Source organism: Hypomesus nipponensis, chromosome 8, assembly GCF_054491055.1.
Source record: "Hypomesus nipponensis isolate SF chromosome 8, ASM5449105v1, whole genome shotgun sequence".
Classification (NCBI taxonomy): Eukaryota; Metazoa; Chordata; class Actinopteri; order Osmeriformes; family Osmeridae; genus Hypomesus; species Hypomesus nipponensis.
Window position 1 is genome coordinate 4,092,807 of NC_140368.1, and position 12,322 is coordinate 4,105,128.

The 12,322-nt window shown below is 48.3% G+C and overlaps 1 protein-coding gene across 7 annotated transcripts in view; it reads right to left on the reverse strand.

Annotated features, from left to right (window-relative positions):
- eya1 (EYA transcriptional coactivator and phosphatase 1) overlaps positions 1 to 12,322 on the reverse strand; it is a 59,310-nt gene that overhangs the window by 13,405 nt on the left and 33,583 nt on the right. For all 7 annotated transcript variants that reach the window (XM_084702716.1, XM_084702715.1, XM_084702718.1 and 4 more), the window contains 5 exons: positions 11,997 to 12,079; positions 10,601 to 10,787; positions 10,005 to 10,147; positions 9,161 to 9,244; positions 4,940 to 5,029 (listed from right to left, as the gene is read on the reverse strand). In XM_084702716.1, coding sequence (XP_084558842.1) covers positions 4,940 to 5,029; positions 9,161 to 9,244; positions 10,005 to 10,147; positions 10,601 to 10,787; positions 11,997 to 12,079 — 587 coding nt within the window. The remainder of the gene's footprint in view (positions 1 to 4,939; positions 5,030 to 9,160; positions 9,245 to 10,004; positions 10,148 to 10,600; positions 10,788 to 11,996; positions 12,080 to 12,322) is intronic.

A 12,322-nucleotide genomic window follows, 5' to 3' on the forward strand; every position in this document is an offset into this window, starting at 1 on the left:
AACAGTTTGCTTCAGCTTAAAAGCAACTAAAGAGACGAGAGAAAACAGAATGAGAAGCAAGAGAAACGTTCTCGTTATCTGGACGTATTTCGGCAACGGAATCAAAACAACATCAGCTCCGCGTGATACGGAGAGAGAGGGAGGCAGGCTCCGAGTCTGTTCACAACAGCACGGGATATAAAAACCTCACAAAATGGCTCCAGAGCGCAGCTTGGGGAGTGCTTCCAGAGGCTAGGTGAAGCTAACAGTGCGTTTCATAGCATCTCTCATTAACAGCCTGCCTCTGGCTGAGAGTGACAGAGGAGGGCTCAACTCTGAGACGGAGGTCTGGGAGCTATAAAAGGCAGCATGCAGGCAGTGTCACAGGGTTGCTCCACAGGTATGTGTGTGTGTGTGTGTGTGTGTGTAAGCATGTGTGTGTGTGTCGTTCTGTGTGTGTGTGGGCAGAGTTTGTGTAGGCGTGTGTGTACTCTGTGTGTGTTGCACAGCGTGGAGGTATCGCTGGGCTAATTTAAAACGTTCCCACTTCTGGAGGCCTCTCTCTCCCTCTCTCTCCCTCTCTCTCCCTCTGTCTCCCTGCCTCTCTCTCCCTCTCTCTCCCTCTGTCTCCCTGCCCCTCTCTCTCCCTGCCCCTCTCTCCCTCCCTCTCCCTCCAGCCCTCAGAGTGGTTTGCCCCCATGCCCTTTATCCTCCAGACAGGGAGTGTTGTTTTCTCACCCAGGGAAGGGGGAGACGGCAGCCCTCGCACCCTGCTGAGAGGGGAGCACAGGGGGCTAGGCCGGGCCGACAGAGGGCCCCTGGTTCCCACATCCTGCTAGGCGTTAGCGTGGGGGCCCTGGAGCTGGTCCTACTGTAAACCCAGTCCCCGGGTCACAGCGGAGCTGTCACTCTCCGCGCGGCACGCAGTCTCCCAGGGTTTCCTTATCGCCATCTCCACAGACCGTTCATTAGCTCTGGGTGTCAACGTTACCACACTGGAGCAAACGCACAAATGATGGATGAAAACAGGGATTTGCTTTGGTTGGCCGTTTCAAAAGGACCGTTTAAAAAAAAAATATATATATATATATATACATTTGTATTTTTACTGTAACAGGATAAACTGCAACTAAGGTCTTCACCACTAAATGACCTGCCGTTATTCTTTATTTACCTCACTCAAATATTCATAAATAATATTAATTTATAAAGGATCTCATCTGGATTATTGATTTTGTATTATGTTGTGAGGTGAATTCGGTAGAGGTAGTAGGCTCTAATGTCTTCCCTACTGTGCATATCTTTCTTGACTTAAAATAACTGTTGGAATATATCTTTTTCTGACAGGCAAAAGAGCATGGAATGAATACACTACCAATCAATATCAGATCAGGTTGCTTTCAATCGCTTTAGTAATACATCCTGTTCATGGCACAGCATTTTAAATCATGGAAACAGTCTGTACGTCTCTGATCTAGTTTAATTAAAGAGAATGGGGAATGTATTGTTTAGTGATCAATAGATAGGTTTCCTCTTCCTGTCATGCATGGAGGAGATAAGAGAGAGTAGGTCTCTTGGTGAGGCTCAGCATGTCTTCAGCATTGAGAGAACGAAGAAGAGAGAGAAAGACAGAGATAGAGAGAAAGAGGGAGAGAGAGAGGGAAGAGATAGAGAGAGGGAGAGAGAGGTAAGAGAGAGAGACAGAGAGAGAGAGAGAGAGAGCGGGGGATGTTAAACTGATCCCTGTTGACCCCTTCGGCATGCCCTCTTTCTTTTTATGACTTTCCTCTGAATCGTCACTCACCAGCTCTATCAACACGGACCAACATCCATTCACACACAAACACACACACATACTCTCTCACACACACACACACACACACGTACACACATAGGGCAGACCATCACATACGACTGCAACATTTTGAGACTTCAGCAACAGCCCCGGATTGTGTGAAATGTTTGGTAGTCTTGAATTGAATGATAGAAATCCCAACCTTAGAGGAGCACATGTCAAGGACAGAGTGCACAGCCAAGTTGTAGAGAGGAACACACTGTATTTAATGCACTCTACATTTCTACACGGACTTATTTGATGGCGCACACACACACACACCCACACCCACACCCACACACACCATAAGGCCACTAACTCTGCACCTGTGTTTCTGCACAGCCTCTGGGGGTCTCCCTTTATGGCTTTGACTAAATTAGATGGACCATATGCATTTCTGCACATGCTTAAATACATAACTGCTGCTGGACTGGTATTTATAGTTTGGACTCTATTTAGCTCTATTTTAAATGGAGGACTGTAAATCAGCAGAGAGGAAACACAACTAGTCAGGCTTGACTGAGAACTCCCAGGTCGCTCTCGCAGAGCTCCTATCCCATAATAACATCCTAGCAGAGACGAGGAGGCAAGCTGGACGAGGGGGGGTGGGGGGGGGGTGGACCTGCAAGACCATGCCATTGGCCCTCATTGAGAAGGAGATTTAGCAAACTGCGATTTTCGCTCCTGCAATTTTTTTGGAGGGGGTTAAGCTCTCCCTCATTGGAAAGTGTAAAAATCCCTTTTTGCTAGCGGCCACAGATTGCTGTTTTAGTCTGGATGCTATTCTAGTTTTAAATGGAAAAACTTATGGGCTTTCGAGTGTCAAAACTAAATGTAATAATTCCGTTGCTGAGATAGAGCAGAAGAAAAATACGCATTGCACGTTTGAATAATTTTATATGCAGCCTGAACTGCCAATTCATCTGTGAGCAGTTTCATCACACATGAAAAGAAATCAAAACACAGGACAGATGTTGAGCAAAACCACATTTAAGCTTTGTCACAAACTGCCATTTTTCAAATGATTGGGGTACATCTATTAAATAAAGTGCAGTGTGCTGGACTCCACACAGGAGAGAGCATAAGGAAATATTTAACCCGTCAATTGCAGCCAATTAACTTTGATCACGATGACTGCGCTCGGAATCTCTCAGTCACTCGTCTGTCTAGGGGAGTGCTAACATTTTCTCTCCCTCTTTCTCTCTCCCCCCTCTCTCTCTCTCTCTCTCTCTCTTCTCTCTCTCTCTCTCTCTCTCTCTCTCTCTCTCTCTCTCTCTCTCTCTCTCTCTCTCACTCTTTGTCTCTCTGTCTTCTTCTGTCCCCCCTCCCCCCATCCCTGGTCATCCTGAGCAGCAGAACATGGTGGTGAGTAATGAGAGTTGGCAGCCTCGCCACAGCTCTCTTCACACATAAGTATCAAACAAAACATTTCCTCTCCTGCGAGGTCAGACTGAGGCAGGACACTGAGGAAAAGCATTGGGCCAGGGGTGTCATATTCACAGGAGGAGAGAGAGAGAGAGAGAGAGAGAGAGAGAGAGAGAGAGAGAGAGAGGGAGGGAGGGAGGGAGGGAGGGAGGGAGGGAGGGAGGGAGGGAGGGAGGGAGGGAGGGAGGGAGGGAGGGAGGGAGGGAGGGAGGGAGGGAGGGAGGGAGGGAGGGAGGGAGGGAGGGAGGGCAAGAAAAAGAGAGGTAGAAGGAGATAGAGAAGCTGTGGGAGATGACCTTTCGCTTGTTTAAAAATCAGGCTGGATATGAATAGCTAAGTGTGTAGGTTCTGTAGGTATCTGTGTGTACATGTGTACGTGTGTGCAGATGTGTGTGTGTGTGTGTGTTAGGCAGGTCCATCAGGCTCCTATCCCCCACTGGGCTATAGTCCACCTCTCTCCCACATGGAACAGAAACTCAGACACCAAAGAGCCCCCCACACCTCCCCCCACCCCCACCCACACACCCGACACACACACACACAAACACACCACACACACTCCCCCCATCTTCATGCCCCAGGGGCAGATTTGAAACTAAACGTCCATGGGGAGGGGGTTGAGCTGAGAGGTGGGTAGAAGGGAGAGGAGGAGGGGGAGGAGGGGGAGGGCAGTGGCAATTTCATGCCGTGACGGAGGGGTCTGTGGCGTTGGTGGACAGCGACACCAAGCACACAGCATGACACGCAGACAGACAGAGCGGGGCGCAGAAACACTAGAGCTTGACAAATTGCAGCAGTGGCTGATGGGAGATGGGGGGGGGGGGGCAGGGCCCGGCGACCCGACGGCAGAGACTGACAGCGCATGTCAAATTCATGGGGTCCCTTGGGCTCCGAGGTAATGCCTCTCGACTATGGGACTGGTAACTGAGAAATAAGCTCCCCCGCTATGAAATGGTTGTTGATGCTTGAGCTAAAACTTTAATGGACTGCTCTCGCTAGTAATGTAATGTAGACACTCCTGTTGTGACTTATCTAACTTCTTGGGCCGGCTCTTAAATATTCTGGCAAAGAAAAACACACTGCTAAAGTCATCACTGTGAGTGAAGGAGGAGAGAGGGGAGGAGGGGAGAGGGTAGGAGGGGGAGGAGGAGAGAGGGGAGGAAGAGAGAGGGGAGGAGGGGGAGGAGGAGAGAGGGGAGGAGGAGAGAGGGTAGGAGGGGGAGGAGGAGAGAGGGTAGGAAGAGAGAGGGGAGGAGGGGGAGGAGGAGAGAGGGGAGGAGGAGAGAGGGTAGGAGGGGGAGGAGGAGAGAGGGGAGGAGGAGAGAGGGTAGGAGGGGGAGGAGGAGAGAGGGGAGGAAGAGAGAGGGTAGGAGGGGGAGGAGGAGAGAGGGGAGGAGGAGAGAGGGGAGGAGGGGGAGGAGGAGAGAGGGGAGGAAGAGAGAGGGGAGGAGGGGGAGGAGGAGAGAGGGGAGGAAGAGAGAGGGTAGGAGGGGGAGGAGGAGAGAGGGGAAGAAGAGAGAGGGGAGGAGGGGGAGGAGGAGAGAGGGGAGGAGGAGAGAGGGGAGGAGAGAGGGGAGGAGGGGGAGGATGGTGTTTTTTGGACTGGAAAGACATGGAGAGTGTCCGCACTATAGGTTACTGGTAGTGTGTGGGGGTGGATTCGAGGTTTGTGAAGTGCGTAACATGGAAACACTACTTTACCTCCAAGTCGTTGAAGAATAAGTGTGTGTCAGCCAGGTTGAAGATCATCTCCTCCATCCTCAGCCCCAGTGACACTGACGTGGGAGGATCCTGAAAACACAGACAACACGGGTTACACAACAGCAAGACACACAGAGAACAACAGCTAAATAAAAGGAACAATCCGGACTATCCACAGATAGTCCACACTAGCCCCCCTCTCCCAGAGACGCCCTGGTGAGGACTGTTAGTGGGATGGTACATGGCTTGTCATTTGTACATCAGTCAGTTAACAATGCTTTTACACTTAAGGAATGCTCTTAAATACCGCAGTACACAGCCCCCCCGTAAAAGAGGACATTAGCGAGACTTGAAAGAAAGTTTCAGCTTTTGTTTACAAGCCCCAGAAAGAGACCAGAATAGCCATCAGAGATGCCAAAGTTTAATGAATGCAGTAAAAGTTTGACTGGTCTTAGAAGGGGGTGGTGGATTAAGAAGAGTTGGGGGTCACAGTCCAATCGTAAATACTCCATTCTCCGCATATTTGTGTTGAGGCATCATCCATCCACATACAAGGTGATGGGGTGAGGAAGAGCAACAACCTCCCTGACAATACTGAAGGTTTTTCCTGAAGCTTAAACTGATAATAATAATGATAAAAAAAACACCATTTAGTTTCATCCATGTCTCTTCGCTTCACTGAATATTGCTGATCTCCACATTTAAAGACATTTGCAATTTTTCTTTAAGTTGCGTTCTTTTGTCTGTCCGTAATGCGATAGCGTCCGTAACGCTGATACTGCGTGGGCTGTCTGTGTGTAAGATGATACAGGGAGAAGAGTTAACTGAACGCTAAATTGTTAATGAACCTGTGACGGGCACATCCCTGTCCAGACAGACAGTGAGCAGGGCACATCCCTGTCCAGACAGACAGTGAGCGGGCACATCCCTGTCCAGACAGACAGTGAGCGGGCACATCCCTGTCCAGACAGACAGTGAGCAGGGCACATCCCTGTCCAGACAGACAGTGAGCAGGGCACATCCCTGTCCAGACAGACAGTGAGCGGGCACATCCCTGTCCAGACAGACAGTGTACATCCCTGGATGCATCAACAAGAAGTCCATCTATTCCTGTCTCACACAGACCGCTCTGCAACTTGGGAATCTGATGCAACCATCATATCTGAACACAGGGCACCCTTGACAGTATATTTGAAAGGGCGGCTTCTTTTACATTTATTTTTGTTATTTCCTACAGTGCGACTAAGGACACACGATAAGTCCCTTATTATTCCTAAGCTTGGTTAAAACAAGGAAACGTGAAACTTTAATAAATGTATTTATTATAACCCTGTGCTTTTTTATTTGGAATTTGAAATTAATAAAGTCTTCTTATCTAATCTTTTAATCATCGTATTGTTTAGACAGGGAGTAAGGGAGAGTGGACTGTGGGAGAGTGTGTGTGTGAGAGTGTGTGTGTGAGAGTGTGTGTGGGAGAGTGTGTGTGTGAGAGTGTGTGTGTGAGAGTGTGTGTGTGAGAGTGTGTGTGTGGGAGTGTGTGTGTGTGAGCCTGGGCAGGAGTGTGTGTGCATATGGATGCGAATGTTTGTGTTCTGTATGTGTGGGCGCATATTCATCTATGAATGTGTGTGCGTGCATATGTAGGCCCGTGTGTGTGTGCAAGCGCGTGCACGTGTGTGTGTGTGTGTGTGTGTGTGCGTGGAGGGGAGTTAATGCTTCATCAAGCAGGACTGGGGGCCAGAGAGGGGATTACAAACGTAAACCAGCTGGAGACACACCTGAGCTATCTACTGATTACCTGTCACACTCCACAATGCCGTGTTTTCACTAAAATGACAGAAGACAAACCACACAAGTAGAACTCAATCTCCACTCACAGAGATAACCCCCACCCCCCCAACTCCACCCCCCAGTTTGAATCAATCTTTCAGTCAGAATTCATCAGAAATAATTAGCCGCCCACCACGGCAATAGACCTCTGGCATAGTTCAAGTGATTTAGCGAACGGGGAGAGATTTGGTGGGAAAGGGCAGTGTGAGCACAGTGCTATCCTCTGGAGCTGGGAGATCCTTCCCAGAGCTGCCCAATTACATCCACACAATCAGTCAGAGAGGGAGTTAAGAATACAAGCGGGCCAGAAGGGCAAAGGGCTGCTGCTGTCACCGCAGCACCTGTCTCTGAGTGTCAGTGCCATCCACAGGGGCGCCAAGTCCCCCGTCACCCCCGCACCCCTCGCCCCCGCACCCCTCCCCAGCCCTCTAAAGCTTTAGTCCGTCAGCCCAATAGCAGCACAGCTGGCCTCTGCCATCAGCTTTATGGGGGAGGGCTGCCTTGATGCCAATTAGGAGAACTGATAAGTACAGCAGCGCAACTGTGTGTGTGTGTGTTTGTATGCATGTGTGTGTATGCAAAGTGTGTGTGTGTGTGTGTGTGTCTGCATGCTATTCACAGAGAAACAGCGCTCCACAGCTAAGAGGGGAAACATTTTGTGTTTTGTAACTTGTGTGTTTCTGCTGATATGAGGGGGACTTGTGGGGCAGGGAGGGCTTCCCCACCTCGTTCACTGAGACACTCTTAGTTTACAGATGGGTGCTTGTGATAGTCTCTGGAGTGAAGGGGAAGGGGGGTGTCTGTGGTCGAGGGGTGTGATCACTGCTCCCTTTCAGTGAGATTGGATGATGACGATAATAATAACAACTTGGAATAGTTGTGTCAGCAGGTTTGAGTTTGTGAGACAGAGAGAGCGGTTGAGAAAGGGGAGGGGGGAGGGGGGGGTGGAGACAGAGAGAGGGAAACAGACCGGGAGCTCTGTAGCTGGGGATAGAGAAACACTAAGAAATACAAAGGGACTGATAGAAGGAGTGAGTGGAAACGAGAGCAAAAACATGCTAGTTGTCACGTCCCATATGAGACTAAGAGTGGGTCCTTATGGAATCAACAGTGTTTCCTGTTTCAGAGGGGCACGCCGGAGACACGGTGTGTGTGTGTGTGTGTGTGTGTGGTATGTGTGTGTACGGTATGTGTGTGTGCAGTGAGTCTGAAGAGGCCCTCGTCTTGGAACTGCAGCTTTCTAAGCCGCTCTCTTTACCCAGCATGCACGGCTGAGGATAAAGTAAATAAACAGTGGAGGGTCGCGGGGCAGCACTCTTTCACCCCAAAAACAAAACAGTGCCCCCATCAAACACCCCCTCACACCAGAACAAAGGCACGGAGCAGGGGCTGCAGATGCTAAGCTCTCTGACATACGAGAACCAATATGTCATTTTCTACATCAAAAAGAGGAAAGTCCCTTGGTCGAAAACAACTAAGAGGATAGGAATTTCTGCTCTTAGACAAAATAAAGTCAAGACCACTCGTTTCTGAGAAATGTGAAATACAGACCATGCAATAATTCTGTCTCATAATGTTTGCGAAATTATCATCAGAAAATTCTTATACATTGGGAAATGACTTAATGCAAGTATTGCAAGTTATATAAAACCTTATGACATCACAGCGGCCATGAGAATGGGATATTGCCATTTTTCCCAAAATTGTTTGTTTGGAGAGTTTAAATTTAGATAGGCTGATTTATATGAAACAACAAACACAGTGACCTAGAAAAGTTATCTTTTCTTCAAATTTGCCTCCAGTACAGTATCATGCTATCTGGCATACATTCTCAACAACTTTTTCAATAAAGTTGAGTTTTGCTCATAAATAAGAACAAACCATTGTTGACGATAATTTAACACGCTATCCTGCTAAATCCTAATCAAGATCAGAGTTAGGATAAAGTCCTCCCGCCAGTTTCAGTTAATTACGTTTAGTGGTCGCAACCTTGCCCCGTTCTCGGGGGGAAATGGAAGCCTGAATGCGCCGGATTGAGAAGCACTTCATTAAACTAACAATGTGGCATTTCTGAAGGAGAAAAGAACACTTAAGATGTGTCAATAGACATCCAGAGTGCAACTGTTATGTGGCCTATCAACCAGCAGCCATGGATATCTCCGACAGCTGCACTAGAAGCCAGATACTTGCCAGGCCTCATTGGGCCTATTAAAAAAAGAAACAATTATCTGTACATTGAGTTCCGCTTCATCTCTCCACTAACAGCTCATGGCCTCACACTGCAAACCATTCCTCTTTGTCTCTGTCTGTTTTCCAATCCCCTATGGACCTCCGCGTGGTTGTGTTGGCTGGTAAAGAGCCGGCCTACTGACACAGTCTGATGTCACTCACCCTTCCATATCTGTTGGCGTAAGACCCCGTGAGCAAGGAATGGAAAACGATGATTGTTTCATCCAGGTCCCAGATGAAAACTCGCTGGATAAGAGAAGAAGCGGGAGGTGGAGGAGGTGGAGAGGGAAGGAGGGATAAACAGAGAGATGAGAGGTAAAATCAATGGGGCACTCTGTCAGCTGCAAGGTGATCCCCCCCCCCCGGTCATAGGGTCTGCAGGGGGCTCGTGTGGGGCCCCCAGGACCCACATCCATTTGCTGGGGCTGGTCACCACAGACCCCCGCCCCCCACCACACCGCACACCAGCCACTCCCTTACTCTTTACATTAGAACAATCGATAGTGACAAACTAATTAACTAGATATGTTAACATGCCATGATGTCACAGCCATAATGGGTGCTATTAACCTCTTAGAAATTAATATCATATTAATGAAAAGCACATAATCATTAAGGGCCTGTATTGATATCTGGCTGTTATTTGATATTTGTATGTGTTTTATACGGCACGGTGTCACAGTACTTTTGTTAAGCATGAGACAATTATTTTGGGGCAAATCGTTCTTTGTACTCATCATCCAAAACACATATATTATTAACAGCTATACACACTGCATGTACTGTAGCTAAGTACATGAGCGCACACACACAATATCAACTTTTAATACTGACAATGACATTTCGAAGCCTGTCAGCAGAGATAAGCAGGTTTGAATCTAATATAAATAATCAAGTGCAGTATTTGAATCCACGTAGAACAAGTGCTAGCGTGCGTGACAGGATGAGTGTTTGAGAGTCAGACAGGGCGAGGCAGTCTGTCGCCAGGGCAGCGGGCACAGCCTACCTCAAGGTCGGAGTCGGGCGGAGGAGACGGGTTGTTGTTCCTCCTCCCCCGGCCACGTGACTTTCCATCCGAGGCCCGGCGCAATCGATCCGATTCTGAATCTTTAATGGGGGTTGATGGACTGTGGATGGTACTGTACTCTCCTGGAAGACGGAGGGGAGGGAAAAAATAAAAAAAGGAGGAAGGTAAGAGAGAGAAAGCTTTCACTCGACGGAGGAGCAATACGGTGTGTTCTTGTGACAATTAGCAGGCAATCACCCCCAATTTGATAACCCCCTCTGATAACAGTGATATATATCTCTACGTGCAGCACTCTTTGGTTGGACTGGGAGGCAGTTTTAAATTCACTTTATCTTATCTGATTCATGAATTATTTTATGGGGGCTCTATGGCCAGTAACTGCATTACGGTCACCTGTGGTTATGGAGCCAAGATCTCATCTATACCCTCAATGTTCAAGATTCCCAGCTATAATTGAACATATTATAGGACACCTGCCTTCAGACTGCTACACTGTATGTGTGTTTTGTGTGTGTGTTGGTGTTAGCGTGTGTGTGTGTGTGTGTGTGTGTGTGTGCTGGGCTGGGCTGTCCTACCTGCAGTGGGGTCTGTGAGGGCCTGGCTGGTGATGCCTGTGGGGGGCTCCTGGAGGGTGTAGGTGGCAGTGGTGGAGGGGGTGGTGGGGCTGGTGTTGTTACTGGTCATGTAGGGCGAAGTGTAGGGCGAGCTGTTGTAATATTGAGCATACTGGCCCTGGCCGAACGCAGGGTAGCTGGGGTAGTCCTGGAGAGAGAGACAGAGGGAGTCAGAGACACAGAGAGAGTAGAAGAAAAAGAAAGGATGAGAAAGCCCATAGAGAAGGTAGAGAAGAAGAGAGGGAGAGTAGGTACAGAGAGAGAGAGAGAGAGAGAGAGAGAGAGAGAGAGAGAGAGTAGGTACAGAGAGAGAGAGAGAGAGAGAGAGAGAGAGAGAGAGGGAGAGTAGGTACAGATAGAGAGAGAGACAGAGAGAGAGAGAGAGAGAGAGAGAGAGAGAGAGTAGGTACAGAGAGAGAGAGAGAGAGAGAGAGAGAGAGAGAGAGAGAGAGAGAGAGAGAGTAGGTACAGAGAGAGAGAGAGAGAGAGAGAGAGAGAGAGAGAGAGAGAGAGAGAGAGAGAGAGAGAGAGAGGGAGAGTAGGTACAGATAGAGAGAGAGACAGAGAGAGAGAGAGTAGGTACACAGAGAGAGAGAGAGAGAGAGAGAGAGAGAGAGAGAGAGAGTAGGTACAGAGAGAGAGAGAGACAGAGAGAGAGAGAGTAGGTACACAGAGAGAGAGAGAGAGAGAGAGAGAGAGAGAGAGAGAGTAGGTACAGAGAGAGAGAGAGAGAGACACACAGAGAGAGAGAGAGAGAGAGACAGAGAGAGAGAGAGAGAGAGAGAGAGAGAGAGAGAGAGAGAGTAGGTACAGATAGAGAGAGAGAGACAAAGAGAGAGTAGGTACAGATAGACACAGAGAGAGAGAGAGAGAGAGAGAGAGAGAGAGAGAGAGAGTAGGTACAGATAGTGAGAGAGACAGGGAGAGTCATCTGAGATATGCCTTGTACCAGTGTCTGCTACTTTACAGTGCAGATTCCAAAACATAAATGCAAACATGTGTCTCTGGTATCCTACATCTGGACAGCGATCTGTCTTGTTTTTTTTTTCTCCCTTTTCTGTGGCATAATACATATGTGCTAGGAAAAGCAGATAATCCATGTCTACAACGGCAGAAACATTGTGAGTGATTCATGTGTGATTCATGTGACATGGATGATACATAACATACATAGGTCACATCTAAAGGGTTTCAAGAACCTGGGGAAAGTTTACAAGTTATCTGTATTGATGTAAACCACTGTTCCCCAACTGAGTCCATTTACTACATGAGAGAGAGAGAGAGAGAGAGAGAGAGACAGAGAGAGAGAGAGAGAGAGAGAGAGAGAGAGAGAGAGGAGGGGGACGGGGACAGCTACCTGTTGTGTACTATTGAATCCAGTTGAGTTTGTGAGGGAATTGCTTCCTGCATACAATCCTGATGTGGTGGTGAACGTGCTTCCTGTAGAAACAACACGATTTAGGGTGATGAGGTTAGTATCGAGAAACAGCCGTGAGAAACATCTGTTGCTCTCCGTTGAAAGAAGCCTCCGAACTGGATGAATCTCAGCAAAGGGTGATAGAGACAAAAATATTATGGAAATAAAACGATATGAAAATAAACGGGCACAAATCGAGCACATATTTCAGGTAGCTAGGTAACAGAAGGGGCCTAGGGGAATAGGCTCAAGCAGTAGCCTTATCT